Source organism: Glycine max, chromosome 3 (genome assembly GCF_000004515.6).
Source record: "Glycine max cultivar Williams 82 chromosome 3, Glycine_max_v4.0, whole genome shotgun sequence".
In the NCBI taxonomy this organism is placed as follows: Eukaryota; Viridiplantae; Streptophyta; class Magnoliopsida; order Fabales; family Fabaceae; genus Glycine; species Glycine max.
Window position 1 is genome coordinate 10,590,997 of NC_016090.4, and position 23,520 is coordinate 10,614,516.

General features: G+C 28.8%; 1 protein-coding gene across 1 annotated transcript; it reads right to left on the reverse strand.

The window, feature by feature from the left end:
* Positions 1 to 12,245: 12,245 nt before the first annotated feature.
* On the reverse strand, positions 12,246 to 18,687 carry LAX4 (auxin transporter-like protein 4). Its single transcript, XM_003522045.4, has 9 exons — positions 18,387 to 18,687; positions 17,920 to 18,145; positions 17,602 to 17,787; positions 16,694 to 16,806; positions 16,374 to 16,557; positions 16,156 to 16,253; positions 14,831 to 15,038; positions 13,868 to 14,125; positions 12,246 to 12,687 (listed from the first exon to the last, which is right to left on the reverse strand). The coding sequence occupies exons 2-9, from the start codon at positions 18,100 to 18,102 to the stop codon at positions 12,397 to 12,399; spliced, it is 1,521 nt and encodes a 506-aa protein (XP_003522093.1). The 5' UTR covers positions 18,103 to 18,145; positions 18,387 to 18,687; the 3' UTR covers positions 12,246 to 12,396.
* Between the last annotated feature and the right edge of the window lie 4,833 nt (positions 18,688 to 23,520).

The following is a 23,520-nucleotide window of genomic DNA, read 5'->3' on the forward strand; positions in this document are numbered from 1 at the left end:
GAGAGAAGTGCTCTGAGGCGAGGTGTGTTGTTTCCCTTGGACTGACTCTTTATTTATAGTTGTTGAAGTGGGCTTTGGGCCTTCGTAAGCATGCTTAGCGCGTTTAGATCGCGCGCTGCAGGCTTAGCATGTGTTTCTGTTGGATCGTGCGCTTAGCGCGTGGCTCGCATTTAGCACGCGTAACGGATTCTGCATCTTCGAGCTTAACGCCTCGCTTAGCGCCTGTGCTGCTATGCACGCTTAGCGCGTGACGCACACTTAGCGCGCGTGTTAGGCTGGGTCTGCTTCAGACTTCTTCTTTTTCTTCACTTCCAGTTGCCTTTTTGCTTAATGTAGCTTCAGTTTTCGTATCTGCAACCAAAAATTCAATTTAATTAATTTTCTAACTTTTAATCACAAATAACTGCTAAATAATTAATTTCAGGCCAAAATTTGACTAATTCTCTACTATTAATTTACAATTACTTAGCAGTTATCATGTAACAACAATAAAAAAAAAATTAGGCCTGACATAGTAATTAAGTGGTAGTAATAATAGAATATTCCGTTTGTCATGTCATCACCTAACGAGCAAATGATAGGTAGGAAAATGAAATAAAAAATATTGAATAAGTGGCAATATAAAAATGGGTAAATATCAGATAGAAAAAACATATTTAAGCTTTATAATTTATATGAAGTTAGACACTTTTTCATGTAGAGTAATCTTATTTTTATCATTAATTTAAAATATTTCATTTTTGGAATATGAAAAACTAATATTCACTTACATTTAAGAAATATCATATAAATATGTTGATAGAAAAATTAGCAAACTCCTTCATAAATATTTTTCTATCTTTATAACTCTACTATAATTTATAGATTTAATATCACATGGTTAACATCGGTATTTCAAAAAATCAATGTTAACAAGAGCACGGTGGCATTTTCGTAAATAAATTGAGTTAATTCACATCGATTTTGAAAAAATCAATGTTAACTAGTTGATGTTAACATCGTTTTTTTCAAAACCCAATGTTAACATTAATTCGTTAACATCGATTTTTCTGAAACCGATGTTAAGTTTAGAACGTTAACATCGATTTTTTTAAAAAATCGATGTTGTATTACTCATAAATTAAAACCCATACCCTTTTCCCCCCGCATGTTCAGTCTCGCAAACTCTTTCTCCCTCACCAGTATTTTGTGACACCGCCGTCTCCTCGTCATGACACTGTATTTTGCTAACTATCACCATTGTCTCCTCGTCACCCCCAGTTGTTTTGCGTCACCATTGGCGCCGTTGAACCTGCAACTGCTCTGCAAGTTGGGGTTCATCACTGTTGCCGCGAGATTGAGGTTCATGGTTGCTTCTTTTCTCATTTTGAGCATTCCTTATACTTCTAAAAAGTCTTGTGAGCATTCGTTGAGGTACGTGGCTGCTTCTTTTCAGATTGTGAGCATCTTGGACTTCTAAAAACTCTTCTTGGCAACCTCTTCATCACTTACTCGAAGATACATTCCGTTGAGGTACATGGTTGGCAATGTTGTTCACTTAGGTTTCAATGTGAGTACTTTAGGCATCTTGGAAGAAAATATGCATCATGCTTGTAATTTGGCCGTTTTGTTATTATTTTTGCTTTTGTGAAATGTGAAAAAAGAAATCTTTGAGGGAAAAAGTAATGGTCTTAACGGTCTTAGTCCACCTAAACAGTCTTAGTCAATGATATCATCACCACTGTCAAGTTGTCTCTTGCTCCTCTCTTTATTGCTTCCCTTATCACCGCCTTGCAACATTGCTTCACATCATTGTGCTCTTGAAGCCTCCTTTGAGCAAAGTCTATTGCATTTTGGCTGCGAAAAACATCCTAGATCCCATCACTCCCAATTATCAAGAATTCATCTTCTTTTGTCAATGTGATTAATATAAGTTCAGGTTCAACACTCAATGGTCCACCCTTTCCATTAATTTCCTTCATTCCTTGGAGATGACAGTTTCCTAGTGCATGAGTCACACCTAACTGGCCGTTCAGGTAACCATCGTCTATGTATCCACCTAGAGACTCAATCCTTCTTCCTTTCCTCAATGAACAATGGCCTGTGATCTTATAAAAATAATTTGTTCATAATAAATTAACTTTGTTTTTTAGTTCACGAAATGATTTTTGTTAAAACATAGCTAGAAACAAGGGTGAACATATTTATTAAAACAAAAATCTAGATAGATTTGTTATGTGGAGTGTCTTCCTAAGTTCTTAAAATAATTGTCAAGCTTTTGATATGTTGCTCATCAATATTTTCTCAATTACACTTTTCATTTGACTCTAATAACTTAGTCTCATCATTAATTTGATTTGTTGAATATTCTCTAACATATGAATAGAGCATTGGAAAAATAAAGAGAAATAATTGGACAAACAAATTACAGAAAATAAAGAATAGATGTTATTAATTGATTAAGATTTGTTTACTACAATCGTGAACTAGTATTATCCTTCCTAGCAATAATTTTCTTAAGTATAATATTATATAAATTATTTTTTGTTCTGACACTGTTACAAGCAAGAATCTACCACGTACACCGCACGACCATGAGCATCTGAAAAATAAAGTTAATTATCAAATACATGTAAAAATGTAATTAAGTGAATTATAAAGATGATTATAAAATCTTTAAAAGAGACCAATGTTATAAGATAGTGAATATCAACGTTATCATGAATTGACTTGACCATGTCACAACCAGTAAGACAATTGTAGATAATATCGATAGGTGTTTTATGACATTCTTTCATACAAGAAGCAACACATATTGGATACAAAATGAAAACCAATGCATAAGATAAGCATGATAAGTCACATTTGGGACCACAAGTGAGTTTACTGGACATACTGTTTGACTCAATTTGCACAAATGGAGAATTAAAATCAGCTTCTACAAAGCCCATCACAAGCATGACCATAATGACTACTCCAGTAAGTTTCATCTCATTCTTTGTCATGATTTTTCTCTAAGTCTTTATGGTCTAACTTAGAATTTTGTATAGATGTTGTTTTCTTGTTGTGATATTTCTTGAAAAATGAACACCAATTTATAGAGAAAAAATAATGTTTGTAAAATAAGTTTAATTCCTTAACAAATAATGCATTGACCTTCGCCAAGATTTTATATCTTGTCATGTTGACTTATTTCCTTTTAACTATAAATATAATACATATATTATATATGTAAACTCAATAGTCTAAAGGTGTATTGTTAGTCGTAATAAGTTTTAACATAGTAAAATGGCTAAAAAATAGAAAAATAAATTTATATATAGAAAAAATAAACTATAGATGTAATTTGTGAAGGATATGAATTGTATTAATTTAGTATTTCAATAATACAATAATTTTAAAACTAATTAAAGTATATATAATTTGATTGTCATTAATATATAATTTAAAGTAAATAAATTACCATTATTTTTGTCAAGATTACATGTTTCTATCAAGGGTGACTATCATGCTTGAGTCAAGTAAGGTTATTGCCATTTGCCAATAACAATTTTTTTTAGTATTTAATACGACCATATGAACCTAAAACAACTAGTTAATGATGGAACAATTCTATGTGTGGTTGATCATTATAACAATATAAATAAATTAAGTTTTTCCATTAAAATAAGTCATGGAAAAATAGATATATTAATAAATCACAATGTTAAAAATATAGATAGATGTGATTAATTATTTCCAAACAAATAAAGTTACAATATGGATTAAATATTTGTATTTCATAAAAAAAATAATTATTTACATTTTAATAATTATTTTATAAATGGTATCTAAAGTGATTTTAAATTAGTTGATAGGATAAAAAATTGTATTACAATATATAAAATTAAATTTGTTTTTAATAAATTTTATTTTTATAAGAGTTTTAAATGATTTTCGACAAAATAATACTTGTGTGAACAGAAATAATATTTAACTTGGTTTCTAAATATTAGTTAAATATTTAGCAATAAAATATTTTTTTAGAGATACATAAATCATTTAACATTTTTAATAATTTTATTTTTATTATTTTACTGATTACTTTATCAAATTATAAGAAAATTTTTATTATTCGTAATGAATTAAAGGTATTTTATTCTTAAAAATTTAAATGTATTTAACGCATAATATTAAATATAAATATTGACAAATATATAATAGTACAAAAGAAATTTAAAATCTTGATACTAAATTAGGGCATTACATTAATGTATTTTATTTATGTTTCACTAGTGGAAACAGAGGCACTATCGCACCTGCCTGTTTGCATTTCTATTATGTTGTCAAGTTTTATTATACTAATTGATTTAATATGTTTATATTCTTTAATTTAATGAAAAAATTATTAGTATTAACTACACTATTTACTTTTTTGTCGTGTGTGTGTGTCCGTATTCCTATTTCGTAATTATTTTTTTGTCTTAAAGTTCTATTATTTATTAATTTTATCTTTTTTTTTCAAACTTATTAATCTAAAATAATTGATTAGGTCATAAGTTCAGGTTTAAAAAAATAAAAATATGACTATTGTATAATTATAATCGATTTGGTTTGAATTTCAAGTAAAATGAATCATATTTTAACAATTTTGATGAGATAAGACATTAGTTCTATACATAAAAACTTGTTAAATTGTATAGATAAAAACATAAAAATTTCTTTCTAGTTGTATACAAATTGGATTTAATCTTGTACTTGAAAATTTTTACAAATAGAAAAAAAAAACATATAAAAGAATTTTTTTGATTTCTAAAATTATAAAGAATGACTGATTTATAGTAAAATATTATTCTTTCTACTTAAAACTCAATTAACATATCAATTTTTATGATAGGCAGTTCAATTCTATTCTATTTTGTTCCTACGTACAAATTATGAAATTTGAGTCAATATATCTAATTCGAAGATTTGTGTTCAAAAAATATTGTCAAAACTTATTTAACAATAATAGTCGCATTGACAAAACTTATTTAACAATAACAGTCGCATTGACAAAACTTGTGTAAAATATTTAGTATTAGCATGCTGCCTATCATTAGAAACTGAAAATTAGAATAATTGGATCACTTGTAGCTTGAATTTGTTGGATGGAAAATATTTTTGGGTAACTTAATTGTTTTTACAAATGAGTAAACTAACTTAAAATTGAACAAATGAGATAAAAATTTGGAATTAGTAGATAGTAAAGAAAAGTGGTAGTTTGGGTGTTAGGAAAGATATAGGACCCATAATTAAAAAAAATTATATTTTTTTAAAACGGTCAGTTTTTAAAAAGTTTATTATTAATCAGTATATTTTTAAAATTACAAAATGGACAATTTTCAAAAACATTGAATACTTGGCTAGAAAAATATTTGACATGAATGACAGATAGATAACTAAATATTTGTTACATGTCTCTTTTATAAGGCATAAAATGAGGCAAAACAATTGTGTACACCAAAATTGAAAAATACCTTTATATATTGTTATATAGATAGGTTGTGGATATATATTGTAGTTTATAAATTATAGATCATACATGTTATCTCGTGAAAAAAAAAAAAAAAGAACTAGTGTAAAAAAGGAATAGTTCGTGTGTTAGGAAAGGTAGGATTCATAAATAAAAATTTTGTTGATTTTTTTAAAGAAAAAATAGTCAATTTTACCAAAATTTTAAATAAATAGTTTATTATTAATGATATAATTTACAAATTCAAAAAATGGGTTGCTAGTTTAAAAAGAATATTAGTAACTGGCCAGATAATTAAGTATTTAGTAATGAAATATAGATTTTAAAAAGCTTGCTAAAAGGAGAAAAATGAGGCAAAAAATGTGTGTGGTGAAATGTGTACCTCTTTATGGGTTATAGAATTTATTTTACTTTATTAAATTAATATACACAATTAAATTTTATTGCATATGAAAGCAGAAAAACATTCACCTTAAATAAACCAAAAAATATATGTGGTGCTATCAATTTCTAAAGTATTATATAAGTTATATTCAAATTAAGATAAGTAACAATTGATATGATGTGAATACACTACAATATTTAGGATGCTCTAATCAAAATTGTTTGTCAAATTAGTAGCAATAAAAGATATTAATAATTATAAACATGCATAGTTTGGACACTTGTTTAATCCGAGTCATGACTCATAAAAATGCCCAAACTCCAAGGTTAATTTCTAATGGGGAAAAAAAGAATTATAAAGATTGAATTTGATAAACTAATGAAATTAGCAAATTAGTGCAAAAACACATTTATGTATAACCTGAAACACAAAAATATAATCGATTAGGTAAGTTCAAAACACCAATAGCGCAATATAGAGATATAGGAGGAAATAACTCAATAAAAAATGATACATAAAAGCCTTGCTTTACTGAATAAAAATCACTTCTCAAGTGCTAAAAAACAATCACTTGTTGTGTTTCCTTGCAAATGCTGAAACACGGAAAATTTAGATTTTGTGAAACATTGAGGTAACATACAATGAATTAGATAAGTTTAAAAAATTAAAACTAAAAATTGGATTTTATGAGTCATTGAAATAGCATGCAATGAATTAAATATGTAAAAAAAATTGATATTACGTTAAACATGAAAGTGTGATCAATTTTTTCAATTAAAGCATCATTAATATTAATTAAAAAATTCACATATAGCTTAGTTAAAATAGAAACTATTTGTTGACGTGATTAAGCATTGGCAAATTGACATGAAATTAGGAACTTTTGTTATTCCTTCTCTTCCATTGATTAACCCATAGTCAGAGGAGAAAAAAAAAATTAAGAGATAGAAACTTAGAAATTTTTTTAAGGAAAATAAAAGTTTTGGATATCAGTTTTCTTTGTCACTTGTAGATTAGTCCAAATCCATCTTCTCTAAGCAAAACCGTAGTTGATGAAAAGTTTTCAGTGACATTAGCTCAAATAGAAAATTGGTAAATCAATATCTTCTTTCCTCAATATATTTGTGTAAGGTTTATTGTAACTTTTTTCATGCAGCCCCTAATTAGTTGAGAAATATTCTAAATTAATGATAAAAATAAGATTATTTTGCTTGAAAAAGTTTCTAACTTCATATAAAATATAATTATGTATTCAAATACTTCTATATTAATTATAAAGTCACCTGAAATAACGGCTTTGAATATAATGACACAAATTTCCAATTTATTGATTGAGTAATGCTATCCAATGATAGTTGACAGATGTTAATTGCTCATTGTAATAAAATGACACAATTTTGGTTTGCAGTGTCTTCATAGTTACATGTAAATTACATTTTTCACATGTGAATAAATATTGAAATGCATATTACCAAATTCTAGGAAATTAAAAATGACTTGTAAAAAATGTCATATATAACATAATTATTCAAAATAAAAAAATCATAATGCATATAAAATGAAACTATACAAAATTTATATAAAAATATCATTAAAAATGGTAAGAAAAAAAAATATTTTTTTGGAATTTTAAAATAATTTTAAATTTATGAAAGTTATATTAAAAATTTTAACACAATCCAACAGAAAATAATATTTCAAACTTTTAATTTTATTTATCCCTTCACTTTATATAAATATTTAAATTATTTTAATAATATTTTTATGATTATATTTAAAAAAACATGGATGTACTCATAAGTGTTGAAAAAGTGTAAACCAACATCTAGTTACTTGAGAGAATGTTTAGTGACAGATAAATAACATTTGTTTCAGACTTTTAAACTCCTTGACCGAGAGAATGTTATAGAAAAAAAGCTAATGACTGTTTTGTAACTGATGAAATGAATTTGTTTTAAGAAATTAAAGTGTATAACAAGTGGTGAAAATAAGAAGAGTATGCCATGCCACATAACCAAAAAGGCTGAAATAGATATATTATTGCTTTTACGCATTGATTATTTTAATAATTCAGACACCATAGATCCCACCACACATGTTATGTTCTCATGAGATGTGATAGTAAATATATAAATTATCAATCCTTTCTTTCCAAAAATAATCTAACAACGCTTGGTTACAAAAAAAAATATAAAATCATATAGAAAAATAGAAAATAAAAAGAAATTAAGTTCCTTTGACAAAAGAGAATTAGAATCTCTTGCCTACTGTTGCAGTACCTTTCAATAAAATGAGAAAAACATCCATTTATGTTTTCTAGTTAAAATGAGAATAAAAAAAATTAATATTCATTTATATTTAGGAAATATCATCCAAATATGTTGATAGATAAATTAGCAAACTCCTTCATAGCTATTTTTATTTGTAAATATACTAATATAGCATTTTTTTAATGGGGAATATCATGTACCATTACCAAAGTTTAATTAGTCTTCAAATATTATATTTGTATTATATATAACTTGTAATTTATATTTTGTCATTTTGGTTAATTGTGATCCAATTTTGTGTTTTCTATTTTGTATCGGTGAAAATTATCATATCGTTAAATATATTTGTTTTTCAATTAAAAAAGGAATAGAGTTATCATATTGTATTCTATTTATTACGGAAAAAAACCTTTTGTATAAATAAAAAAAGTTTTGTTAAATTAGATTTTTTTAAAAAAAAAACAAACAAACAAACAAGTAATATGCAAACAAATATGTCACTTAGTACAATTATCATATGCTAAATATTGTCCTAAAACTTTGAAGAACAATCTTATATGTAAATAGCGGAATTGATCCACTATAGTTTTCTATTTTGAATATTCCTTTTCATCCATTCTCCTTTGCAATTATTACAACAGCTAGTCTTACAAATTTGAACAAAATTAGTCAAATTATGTCAAATAATATTATTTGAGGATACAAAGTTTATGCATTGGATCATTTGCTAGTACCCTCTATCATTTAAATATTAAACCATAAAAAAGAATTTGTTCATAGTAAAATAGCTTTGTTGTTTAGTTCACAAAATGATTTTTTTAAAGCATTACTCCAAACAAGGGTGGACATATTTATTAAAATAAAAATCCAGTTAGATTTGTTATGTGGAGTGTCTTGCCAGGTTCTTAAAATAATTTGTTAAGCGTAATTTGATATGTTGTTCATCAATATTTTCTCAATTACATTTTTCATTTGACTCTAATAACTTATTAGTCTCATCATTAATTTGATTTGTTGAATATTCTCTAAAATATGAATAGAGCATAGGAAAAATAAAGTCAAATAATTGCAAAAAGAAATTATGAAAAATAAAGAATAAATGTTATTGATTGAATAAGATTTGTTTATTGCAATCATGAACTAGTATTATCTATCCTAACAATCTTTTTTCCTTGAATATAATATTTTTGCAAATAAATTATTTCTTGTTCTGACATTGCTGTAAGAAAGAATCTATCACGTACGCCGCACGACCACGAGCATCTGAAACATAAAGTCAATTATCAAATACATGTAAAAATATAATTAACTCAATTATAAAAATCATTATAAAATCTTAAAACGAGACCAATATATGTTATAAAATAGTGAATATCATTATTGTCATAAACCAACTTGACCACGTTACAACTAGTAAGACAAATGTCGATAGTATCTGTGGGTGCTTTACGTCATTCTTTCATACAAGACGCAACACATTGGATACAAAATGAAAACCAATGCATAAGGTAAGCATGATAGGTCACATTTGGGACCACATGTTAGTTTACTAGGCATGTTATTTGACTCAATTTGCACAAATGGAAAATTAAAATAAGCTTGTGCGAAACCCATCACAAGCATGACCATAACCACTACTCCAATCAGTTTCATCTCATTTTTTACCATTATTCTTCTCTAAGTGCTTACTGTCTAACTTAGAATTTTGTATAGATGTTGATTTCTTATTGTGATTTTTCCTTGGAAAATGAACACTAATTTATAGAGAAAAAATAATGTTCCTAAAATAAGAATAATTCCTTAAGATTGTATTGACCTTTTCGATGATTACTATCACATCATGTTGACTTATTTTCTATTAACTAAAAAATATGATACATATATTATATATGTAAAATAAATAGTCTAAATGTGTATTGTTAGTTGTAATAAGTTTTAACATAATAAAATGACTAAAAATAGAAAAATAAATATATGTATAGAAAAAATAAGTTATATATGTAATTTGTCAAGGATATAAAATTGCATTAATTTAGTATTTCATTAATAGAATAATTTTAAAACTAATTAAAATAGCGGTCAAAAGAAATAATGAGAAATATATATATATATATATATATATATATATATATATATAAAAAATCAACCAAATAAAATAATTTAATTGTCATTAATAATATTAAAAGTTTGAAACCTTATTTGCCGTTAGGTTGTGTCAAAATTTTAAATATAAATTTCTTAAATTTAAAATTATTTTAAAATTTCAAAAACTTATATTTTTTCCTTACCATTTTTAATGATATTTTTATATAACTTTCGTTCAGTTGCGTTTTATATGGATTATGATTTTTTATTTTGAATAATTTTGTTGTATATGACATTTTTTTATTTCCTAGAATTTGGTAATATTGCATTTTGATATTTATTCACATATCACAGATGTAATTTACATGTAACTATGAAGACACTGCAAACAAAACAAAAATTGTGTCATTTCATTGTAATGAGCAATCACCATCTGTCAAATATCGTTGGATAGCATTACACAATCAATAAACTAAAAATTTGTGTCATTATATTTAAGACCATTATTCCTGCGTGACTTTATAATTAATATAGAAGTATTTGAATAAATATATTTTATATGAAGTTAGAAACTTTTTGATGTAAAATAATCTTATTTTTATCATTAATTTTAAATATTTCATCTTTTGGAATATGAAACATTAATATTCATTTAAATTTAGGAAATATCATGTAAATATACTGATAGATAAATTAGCAAACTCCTTCATAGTTATTTTTATTTGTAAATATAACAATATGACATTTTTTAATGGGGAATATAATGTAACAGTATCAAAATTTAATTAGTCTTCAAATATTATATTTATATTATATATAACTTGTAATTCTTATTTTGTTATTTTGGTTGCGATCCAATTGTATTTTATTTTTATTTTGTATCGGTGAAATTATCATATTGCCAACTATATTTGTTTCTCAATTAAAAAAGGAGTAGAGTTATCATATTATATTCTATTTCTTACGAAAGGAAGCTTATTGTATAAATAAAATTTGTTTTTTTAAATTAGATTTTTTTTTTAAAACAGTCAAGTAATATGCGAACAACTATGTCACTTAGTATGATATCATATTATGCGAAATATTGTACTAAAACTTTGAAGAAACAATGCTATATGTAGATTGCGAAATTGACCTGCTATAGTTTTCTATTTTGAATATTCATTTCTATCCAATCTTGTTTGCAAGTTATTACAATAATGAGTTATACAAATTTAAACAAAATTAGTCAAATTATATCAAATAATATTATTTGAGGTCACAAAGTTTATGCATTGTAGCACTTACTAGTACCCTCTATCATTTAAATATTAAACCATAAAAAAGAATTTGTTAAAATTCCAAAAAAATAAAAAAATTTCTTATCATTTTTTAATGATATTTTCACGACTTTCGTATAATTACATTGTATATGCATTTTGATTTTTTATTTTGAATAATTATGTTATATATGACATTTTTTGCATGACATTATTTCCTAGAATTTGGTAATATACATTTTGATATTTGTTCACATATCACAAATGTACTTTACATGTAACTATGAAGACACTGCAAACATAAAGTGTGTCATTACATAAATTAACAACCTACCTAATGAGCATTACCCATTGTAATGAGAAATCAACATAGGTCAAATATCATTTGATTGCATCATCCAATCTAACCAAAAAATTGTGTCATTATATCCAAGATTTTTATTTTGGTTTAACTTTAAAATAAGTCATTGTGTATTATGTATTGTTCAATCATATAATATACATGACTTATTTTGCTATATCTGATTAAGTTTAATTTTTTGTTTTCTCAATTAAAGTCTAAGGACCTTTTTGGAAATTTGATATTTTTATTTTTAATTTAATGTATTTTAAAAGAAACTTCAATCCCTAATTAATTCATCATCTTCCTAATTCTAGTGACAAAACAATTTACAAAAATTACCAATAGTAACAAAAATTTTGTTAGTAATACTTTAATTTCTTTTAGTGGATACAAAAGTAAAAAAGATAAAAAAAAAAAAAAACAACATACATTCCCTAAACTGCAGCATGCATTACTAACGTTTCTTATTAATATAAAATATAATTGTATTGAATATACAAATAACATGAAAAAAGAAATATACTAGATAGATAATTTTCTTATATATATTTTAGGAAAATTATATATTTATTCATGGCAATTTAAATAATCTTCAACAAGTTTGGAGGTGCCCATGGTTCTACAAGGTCAACCCCTCCCTCCACCACTGGATGGGTAAGAGGGGGTGGTGCTCCAGCAGGTGGCGGTGGTTCAGGGCATTGGTAGCATTTGGCAAAAAGTCCAAATGTGTCAATTTGGTTTATCAAGTTGATCATGCTGGCCCATCCTCCAAGCCCAAATCCAACCACCAAAACCCATCCAATAATGAATGCATTGAAGACATACATTGCAGTCCAGCTTGGCATGAAGAAAGGAGGCTTCTCTGCAGCATTCTGCAAAATGAGAAAAATAAAATAAAAACCTTAGATAACTTAGGATGTCCCTACACTGTTGATGTATTACTCACAAAAATCCGCAAAAAAGGAGATTTAATGCATGCTGTAGCAATAATGCAAATTAATAAAGAGATTTAACAAGATTTCCAACGGTAGTACGGGGTTTAAACTAAGATATATTGGGAGGCCGAAATATTATGTTCAAATCCATGTACATTTTTTTGTCCCTTTCATCATTAATATTGTAATAGTATTTTTAAATTCTCGAACACCTCTTCTTATTGATCTTCTAAAACACTTTAAGAATGAAAGCATATTTTTATATTTTAAAAATTAAATATATTATTTTTCATTCAATAAATGCATACCTCTAAATACAAACACGTATTTGACATTTTTTTGTGTGAGTTTATTTTCTTATAAGGTCATATTATTTATTTTAATTTCTCTCTCTTTTCTCTCTGCGTTTATATCAACACGCAAATGTGCACAAATCATTATTTGATAAGATATATCATTGCTCACCTCCTCATTTGAGTTACTATGGAGAAAGATCAATCAACTCTACCACCTCAGCAGAGGCATAGTGCAATACAATAATTTCCAAATGCACTATATGCTTTTATATCTCTAAGTCTCGCTGTAAAAATTTAAATTAAAGAAAAAATGAAAGGAAATTTTTGTGGTTTTCTTTTGCTGTTTTTCCTTTAATTTGTTTTCTTTTCAACTAAATGTATATCATTCATATATTCTCTTTCTTTATTTTCTTTCATCTCATCTAAAGACACCATCTTTAATTGCTCGCATGTATACACTTCTGAGTCCACACAATTGACACTCAGAAAGCTTATAAGTTTCTTTCATAACGGTGAAAACAAATAAGCTTGGGTAACAAGGTGCGTCTTTTCTTTACCCACAAAATCAGTTTTACACACCGTCATATAAATTTTAATATAAAATATGTAATTATGAATAATTTAGATACATATTTAAATCATATTTAGTAGTTAAAAATTAATTCCATTAAATCAATTCTACCAAAATTTAAAATAAACAACACTAATATCTTATTACTTAGTGTGAGCCCACTCATTAAAATCTGGGACACAAATGATATAGCTGAAGATGGTGGTATGGGGCATGCAAAGAGATGGTTAGGACGTGGAAGAAGATTTACCTGTCTGGCTGAGGCATTTCTATAAGTGAGCATGTGGGCTAGGGCAGGGATGATGTAGACAGTGAAGCTAACGAGTAGAGATCCAACAGCTGAATTTATGGGCCCAAAGAAAGGGAAGATTATGGCCAAGAACCATATAGGTAGCACCACTGGAAACCGTGCAAGTGCCCTTAACCAAATGCTCTTTGTGTCGTGCATCCCAATCACCTTCTCCCACACAAAATATAATGGGGTGCACGCAAATCCAAATGTGATGAACTGCATTCAGACATTAAGGAAAGAAAAAAAATATATATACTGTGAGTAATAAAAATTTAAGAATGGTAAGGAAACCATCATTCGACGAAAGTCTGGAAGGCTATGTTAAAGGATAAATTTTACGTCGGTTAAAATGGAAATAATAAATCAACTCTGAGGCTAATATAGATTCCATCGTTATAAAATGAGAGAACTTTCTACACCGAAAGATGATTCGATGCAAAAAAAATTTCTGCATCATTTAAAGTTATAACTGATACAGAAAGGTGTCATTCACTTATCATTAGATCAAACAGAGTAGGGGGAAACGAAAATAGAAGGGTTAAAATTTAGGATGAATAATGTGTATGCTTTAATTTAAATTTAGAGAAATAATTACTTGTTTTCAAAGTTTTTTCAGAAAGTTTAAAAAAAAATCTTTCAAATAAACAGGACTCATGAACAAGTGCGTATTAAAGGTTTTTCTTAGAGAAAAATCTATTTGTGTATAATTTATTTCACAATAAGAGAGAATAAAATAAAAGTATAAGATAAAATAAGTAATACAATAAAATGAGATGAAAATAATTAGTTATAAAAAGTGAGAATATAAAAATAATAGCTCTTACACTTTTATTTTTGAGGAAGCTCTTACAATTACTAATTGTATTTTATGATTTTAATGAACAAAGCACAACAAAATGAAAGGTTTGACTTGGGTTTTACCTGGTGAATGAGCATGAGGATGACGGCGGCGTCACGGAAGACATTCTTGGGGAGCAGAGAGAATGCATTTGAGTGGTCAAGGAGCTGATCACCGAAAGACCAATAAACGGCGACGGCAGAAGGGATCGTTAGAGTGAAAACGTACAAAGTGGCCAGAAAGTAGATGGATTTGAACTTTCGGGGCTGCCACATGGCATGCATAATCTCCCTGCAATGTTTGTCCTCATTAATATTAATTCAGTTTATTATGCACAAAAGATCTAGGAAAAATTATCACAACATACATCGATATAAGCTTCTAAAAATGGAGACTGATATATTTTCAAATAATTAATTATATTAGTAGTTTCTAAAAGCATTAAATAAAATCTGAATGACAAAATATTTAAAATACTTTTATTTATTTACCAATGCTTTTCTTATTGAAATTAGTAGAAAGCACTCCCAATATGTCAGTGACTTCAAAAAAAATGAAACCACATAAGGAAAATGAGAGTTAATTTTGGATCTTTATCTACCTATACCAATTTGTATTGACATTTATTCAATAATTTAAAAGTTACTAAAAAGGTTCTATTCAAGACCTTTTTCCACTTCAATAGACTTCCTTGGTTATAAATATAAGAAAAATAACTGATTTACATAGTTGACATCGTTTAATTATATTAATCTTAATTAAAGAGTAATTTTTTTTCAACTTATTCTTTTATGGAACTTAGTATTATGTATAAAAAAAATCATTAAAACTAATACTTCAATTAAATAAATGATATTTTTAAAGATAATAAAATAAAAAGTTAAAAATTTCTTAAATTTGAGTAAAAATATTTTTTTTTCTTTTTTATATTTGAGACAGGAGGGATTACTTGAACACGTTTGTGGAATTTACTGCAACTAGAACTTCAATTCATGGCTTTCTGCAGGTTGGGACAAAAGATATTAATTTTTTTTTTTTGAGGTAGGGAAAAAAGATATTAATATGAACCAATCATCCAATAAAACTGCAATTTTTCACGATCCCAAGTTTACTTAATTTTGGAAGGAGTGTACAGTCAGAAAGTAGAAAATGAAGACCATTCAAGTACAGAATATTCTCAGACATATATAAGGAGTGATGCCATGGAAGAAGTAACACTTTTCTAGACAAAAGAAGTAAAATAAGAGAAAGCAGTTTTTGCATGATTTTGCTGTTGCCGGCAGATCTCGAAAACCGAGATAAACGACAAAAGTTGCAAACAGAAGCCTTGTAAAAAATTAGAATAAAACGAGTGAAAGAAGACAGAGGATGAGAGATAATCATGCTGCCAAGGAAAAGGTAAACTTACACAGTCACAGCATGTCCTCCAAACGTGTAGAGTATGTTAGTGGCTCCAGTGAAGTATAGTATTAGCTTTGTTGGACCGGAGTGTGTAACATTTTCTACCTACAACCATGATTTGCAACATGTTGAATATCATAACACAAGAATTGACTAGTAGTTTAGTTGTTTCAATATTTCAAGTATATGCCATAAAAACTGTTGCTATAGACAAGTGTTTATCACCTGGCCATGAAGGATGGCTGCAATAGCAAGGTACCAAGCCGTGTAAGTGGTCATTCCAAGGCCCAAAAAAGACCATATACGGTAATTGTGGAAGGAAGGTATGAACACAGTGAATGCACAGCAAGCTCCAAAAATATAAGTCCATGTCCGTTTATACAATTTGTCGTTTATGTAATAGATGTTACTGTTCTCAAAAAAAAAAAAAAAGAAAAAAAGAGCAACAGAAAAGAAAGAAGAAAAGCATCAAATTTGTTGTAACAAGACGAGAACCCACTTTAGATTACTTCAAGTTGCCTTAATAATCGAAGCAAAGATGTTACCTTGCACATGCTATAAGCTGTATCACAGATCCAAATAGGAGGAAAGTACAGTTGAAGGCTAGCCCCACTGCTTTCCAATATCGACCAAGTAACCCATCAAGGACCTCGAACCACTGAAATCGAGAAAAATAATGCAATTCAAATTAGTCACTAGAAATAAAATATTTGGTGGTTTTACACCACAATGATCTAGGTTAAATTTAACATGATTATTTTTTCATCATAAATTTGGTGTAGAGAATGATGAGTTTTCTGTAACTAATTTCTGGTACGAAATCTTACTAACCGTTTCTAATAGAGTCACATGTTCTAATAATGTTTTTTATATTCTAGCTCAAACTCTAATTCAAGATGTTATTTAAGGAATTTGATCCCAAACCAATGATATATTAGTATCTTAGAGACATATAATTAAGTTTAAGTGTTATTAATATTTTTTCGTAAATTATAATTTTTTTGTAACTAAGAGGTATTTGAATCTTTTTATTTGATCCCAATTAATCTTCTATTCACTGGTCAGCCAATTTTGGAAAAAAATACTATCTCAATTGCGATTCCATATTCAAGTCAGACCCAAAGTGTCCAATCTTTTGTGTTAATAATTTTTGGTTTAAATCCTAAAATTTAAATATAGATTCATGGTTTTAAATAGTGTTGCACAATCATAATTGCGGCCACATTAGTCACATTTTCGCATAATATAAAGATTTTCTGACTTACCACAACACAACTGTAACTGCGATGGCTATTGCAATTTATAATCATGTATAGGTTATATAAACTATATTCATTTGTATCAGCGGACACTTGATAATCCAGCATCACCAAATAATTTATCGGAACTAGAACACTATGTAGAAAGAGATCCAGAGTTGAGAAGGTAACACGACACAACACAACATACTAACCTGAATAACGTGGTTCTTGAAGCTGACATTTTCCTTTTCCTTCCTGGTGCGGTACTCTATGTAGAGGACACTGACTAGATAAGCAGTCCAGCTTCCAATAAGGCCATAGAAGATCTGAAGTAAGATGCCTGATACCATGCCAAGTTGAGCGAAGGAGTATGGCAGTGTCAAAAGCACTTGAGCTACCTATAAAATGAGAACATTCACTGTTAAATCATCAACTAAGAAATTAAAAGAGTTACTTTATAAAGTTAATTTTCTTGTTTTTGTATTTTGGTGAGGAGTATTTGAGTCTATTGGGTGTGTTTATTTATTTACTTGATTTGAAGCACAGCTGAACCATGCATCCCAAACAGAACCACCATGCCATAAAAGGCTCTTGAAGTTGAACATGGAATGGTCTTGCTCCTCTTCTTCCCTTGTGCTCGTGCTGCCACCTTCATGTTCTGTGTGGTTGAGGTTTGTGATTATTGCGTCCTCTCCTTGCTTCTGAGACAACATTGTCTCTGCTATCCACAAAAGCAGTGTCTAAATCCTGGTGGATCTGAAATAAACAAAGAGACACTAAATGAGACAAAAACCATGACAAAAAATCCAGTCCCAAGAAAATGAAGAAAGACCCAAAATGTAGATGACTGAATTCCTTAGCAGAAATCCAAATAAAAAATAATAACAAAGATAGAAACTTCAGTTTCCCCCACACACAAATCCAAAATAAAAGAGATGTGGGGAAGAAAGAAAAGGTACATTTTGAAAAAAAAAGCTTTTATTTATTGTTTACTCACTAGTAAGAGGGCCAAAGTTGAAGAAAATTCGATACTAATAATCGGTTTCCAGTAACCTAGGTTGGTCGAGATATCTCTTTCTCTTAATGCTTGAAGGAACAAAATTCAGATGATAGATCCCCCTTCTACTGAGTGTCTTTGCTCTTGTAGCATGTTGTTATTTTCTTTTCTTCCTACTTTTTTTTTTCTCTCTCAGTTGAGCTTTGTACACTGCCAGTGATGGAGTTGTGAAGAGTATAAATCCCTCGTTCGTAGGTTGTGGAAGAGGAAATGAACTATATAGTTTTTGTTTTTGGTTCAGAGACATGAGACCGAAATATATTCATACCAGAACCTCCTATTTTGATTTTAAAAAATATTTCCTCAATGATTAAGTAACTTTGGTTGTAAAAAATTTTATAAACAATTTTTACAATAAGAAACTTATATGTTCCAATGATATTCTCAATTTACTTAGACGTTAATATAAGAACCAACGTAAATCCACAAAAGTTTTTACAAATTATAAAGATTAGAGTCATATTTCACATGATGCGAATTCAAATTCTGTATTATAAAAAAACAACATACTTCAGAGTTGCTCTAATATATACCGCCAAAAGAATAGTAGACAGTGAAAGTGTGAAGCAACCAAGGTGTTATCATTATTAATTTCCTAGTCTTGTTACTTTCTGTGCCTATCTTTTTTTATCTTTCTAAACTTAACGGTGAAAGCTAGAGGTGAGAGGGATGAAAACTCAATTCAATGATTGTTCCAAATACTGATTCGACACTTAGCAGTGATGACTGATGACGAGAGATATCAAAGTATTGAGACGTAGGTTGTTCTGATCAGTAAGGATAGGAGTGATTAATTCCCTCTAATTTTATGGAAAATATTGTCTTTGGAATGGATTGGTTCATCAAGCGAGAAATAAAAAAAAAAGGGCAAAGAAGAGAGAGAAGTAAAAGATGCGATAAGTACTAACTTAAAAAACTTCCCTGAGATAAAAGAAAATGATTAATCGGGATTTAATGATTATTATTATTGTCTTTATAAATTTCTTTTTTATCGAAAATATGATCTTTAGAACCTTCAATTGAACTTGACTCATGCACCTCCCAATTTTAATCATGTTACTATTAATATATGTCTAATTTTCTTTTTCTTCTTGTGTATCTCTTCATTTTTTTATATCAAACAAATTAACTGCTTGTTTTCTTTCTTTCTTTTTTTTTTCCAATCTAAATTCATCCTAAAATAGAGCACCATAGTCATGATACTCGATCAGAACATGTTGCTTAATTGTTTGTCTGCACCTATTCCCCATTGCTGAGATCCGAATCTCAATCAATAATTTCATTGTTTCAAAAATTGAAATCCCGATTAATTATTTTCTTTTAGCTCAGGGAAATTTCTAAAAGATCCCTTCAACTATTTCCCTGTATTTAGTATCTCTAGATCTCATAGAGAAAGGAAGGAAGTTTTTAATTGATGATGGTTTAATCATCAACTTGCCTATGTTCCCTAATCGGTTGCAAGATAGTGACTCCATTGTCCGCATGCTTCGTGGCGCACACTTATTCCCATCTAAAATAATTCATGAGCCATAATTTAGCAGCGAATGCGATCACCGTCGCAGTAAACTGGTGTTCCCAAACGATTCCATCAAGTGAGAGTAATTTTTTACGACATTTTAAGACCATAAATAAAATAGTTGTCAATAGTTTTCAAAACATTATGTGTTGAGAATTAATTTCAAAACTGTTTCATTTTGATAGTTAATTTGTAAAAGAGTCCCAAACTAATCAATTACGGATGATAATACACTCTCTTTTCGTGCAATTATTTTGCATATTATAAATAAAATAAATTAGTTTTCATGACAAATGTTATTAGTACTTTTAGAACAATAGTTACGTTACAAAGTGTCGTTAATGTATTTTTACCATGATTTCAATGCATACCCAATGTGAACGTACTCCAACAAAAACTTTAATTTCTATTTTGAATTTCTTAAAAAATTTAACAATTAATACTCAAATTTTATATGTAATAATGTTTGTATTAATGGCTTACGTTTTCAAATATTGTGAATGACTTGAAATCTTAACATTTTTTATAAGCAAACTTATGTGTTCGATATGAGATGATTATCCTTCATAGAAGTTGTTATGATCCTAGAGTTCGAGGTCTAGGATTCCTCCAGAAAGAGAGGTTAAGGAGAGGAAATTCTTAATGTTATTGCTTGCTCCCTTAGAATTACATCAATTCTATATTTATAGATATTCTACTATAATTCTAGAAGATACAATTCTAACGGATTTTGGCATTGTGTCTTAGAGGAATTTGATTTGCACTACTAGCAAGGGACAACCCATAATGGCATAGAATCTTGGATTGCTTCTAGAATGTTGCTGACCTGGTTGCGAACTCAGCTTTACCTTGCTACGTAATCTTCCTGGTATTGTGGCCTGTTAATTCTTCTTTTTGTCCTTTGTTCTTCTTCGTCATTTGGTTTTGCTCCTTGCTCATTTGTTTTTGTGTCTTACTTTGTAACACCTTATCCTCAAGGTGTTACGAGTCCACCCAAATCCTCCAGGATCCCAAGGTCTGTCTCAGCGCAACTCACTTGGTTTAGCAGCCATCCATAGCGCAAAAATAGCTAGTTGGCACTTGCTTGCAACCATGGCAAACCCATAGGACTCAACTCCCCTCTCAAACAGTGTCATGTCTCCATGTTCCAAGAGCTTGTCATGCGGAACCGCTGCACAACCATAATGAACAACAACACTTAAGAGGTTGTCGAGGAAAACAACGACATAAGCGTGGCCAAGCTGGTTGAAGATGGAGGATGGCGTGTGGGGCACTTGGCGACAAGACACTGGTCATCGTAGTTGCCGAATTCACAACCTCATCCAAACACTGGTTTCTCATTGCCTCCCAGTGCGAATTTGGAACCATCTTCACCATGAACTTCCTCCTCCATGGTTTGATTTTCCGCAACCCTCCCTTGACTAGAAATCGAGTTCAGGGACTCTTCCATGAAGCTTTGCACCTTTTTGTCTAAGCAAGCGAAGCTCGGTTCGAACTTCGTGGCTCCATCTTTGGTATTCGACTAAGGAACCGCGCCGGCGGCGGTTTCCTAAGATGAAGGGGCCGAAGAAGGTTGGGAGTGAAGCACATTGGAAAACTAATAGTAGATTTCAAGAAGGGTCAGCCTCTGAAGAATTTCGTCCATTTTGGTGGACATGGTTTGATCGGAGGTGAGTTCCGCGGTGGCGGCCTCGATGCGGTCCATAGTGGACGTGGAAGAAGCAAAGGCAACCATTGATGCTCTCAATGAAAGCACCAAGTTGTTATGATTCTAGAGTTCGAGGCCTAGGATTCCTCCAGAAAGGGAGGTTAAGGAGAGGAAATTCTTAATGTTATTGTTTGTTCCCTTAGAATTACATCAATTCTGTATTTATAGATATTCTGCTATAATTCTAGAAGATACAATTCTAACGGATTTTGGCATTGTGTGCCTTGGAGAAATTCAATTTGCACTACTAGCAGGGGACAACCCATAATGGCAAGGAATCTTGGATTGCTTCTAGAATGTTGCTGACCTGGCTGCTAACTCAGCTTTACCTTGCTACGTAGTCTTCCAGGTATCGTGGCCTATTAATTCTTCTTTTTGTCCTTTGTTCTTCTTCTTCATTTGGTTCTGCTCCTTGCTCATTTGTTTTTGTGTCTTGCTCTGTAATTGTTATTTTTGAATCTCTATTCATAACAAAAGTTTAGTTAAAAATTAAGTTAGTAATTTTTCAGGAGTGTGGTAGTTTGTGATAAATGTTTGTCTGCTATAATGATGTTAATTGTACCATTGTGTGTTAAGTATTGTTGAGTCTCTGAGGTTGTATATGTTAATAACATGTTGTGGTGAAATAAGCCAGATAATTGTATTTGATTGATTATATGATACATATATGTGTTGTGTTTATTTTGAAGTTATGAAATATCAAAATTGTTGGTTTTAAAAATGTAATAAAGTAACCAATATTTTAACAAGAAAACTAATTAAAGAAGTTTTATTAAATATAAAGCCTAGTCTTTTGCAATGTCTGTTTTGTAGTTCACAAGTAGTGACAACGTACGGTTTTTTACATCACGTGTTACATAGATGTGGAAAACAAAACATATATATCAATTTCTTTAGGTAATAGAGAGGATTTGGATGTCATTCTAGACTTAGATTCTTCAGCTATTAGAAATTAGAAATTGATGACACACAAAGAGATAAGGACATATAAGATAAGCGATAACACTAAAGAGAAATAAAAAGAAAAATAGTAAGTATTAAAAGAGTGTTAATTTATAATACTAAAATATTCATATATCATTATTATTAGATTGAGGTGAAAATATAGGTTATGTGGATCGATATGGATCTATGATCCAGTCTACATCAGTTTAGAATCAGGTCAAAGTAATTTTTTTCATAAAATAAGTCAAGCAATGAAAACTTTTAATAAAATCTATTTAATTAAATTGATCATACCCTATAGGTTATTCAAAAAGTCTATTTAAAAAATTACAAATTAATATTTGTTATTAATATTATTAGCATATAAAATTTGCTATAATAAAGTTTATTGAAAAATAAATTTGTTTTATTTAAATATCTTATTGTAAAATATATTTTAAAATAAATTTTCACTAATGTTATATTAAACCTGAAAAATATGTTTATATCATATAAATAAATTAAATTTAATTCTTAAAAAGTCTCATGTACATATATTTACCTCTATCTCCTTATTATATTATCACAAACAAAACTTTTAAACAAATTTGTAGGTGAGATCAGACTTTTATGTAAACTAAGCTCAATTAGTTCTTAAAAACAATCATTGACATGTAATTAGACTAGACTCATACCTTATACTTTTAATTCAAGTCAAACTTGAGACTAATAAAATCTAATTTGTCTTGATCTATTTTTAGCCCTAATCATTATTCATATTAATATTTTCAAAGACAGTTGGGTTACACGGCCTAATTTGACTAGCCCTTAAAAGTTAATTTTATATATTGATAATTTGATAAAGATAGTTGGGTTAAGGAAAATTGTCATTCCATAACTTTAGGGATACAATAGCATGTGAGGCG

Bases quoted from the DNA above. Each gene is read 5' to 3' on its own strand.
- LAX4 (XM_003522045.4), bottom strand. From the start codon at position 18,102: ATGTTGTCTCAGAAGCAAGGAGAGGACGCAATAATCACAAACCTCAAC. The intron at 16,807-17,601 runs GTTAGTATGTTG...TCTCGATTTCAG, and splicing joins TCAAGAACCACGTTATTCAG to TGGTTCGAGGTCCTTGATGG. The intron at 16,254-16,373 runs GTGATAAACACT...TCATGGTTGTAG, and splicing joins CAGCCATCCTTCATGGCCAG to GTAGAAAATGTTACACACTC.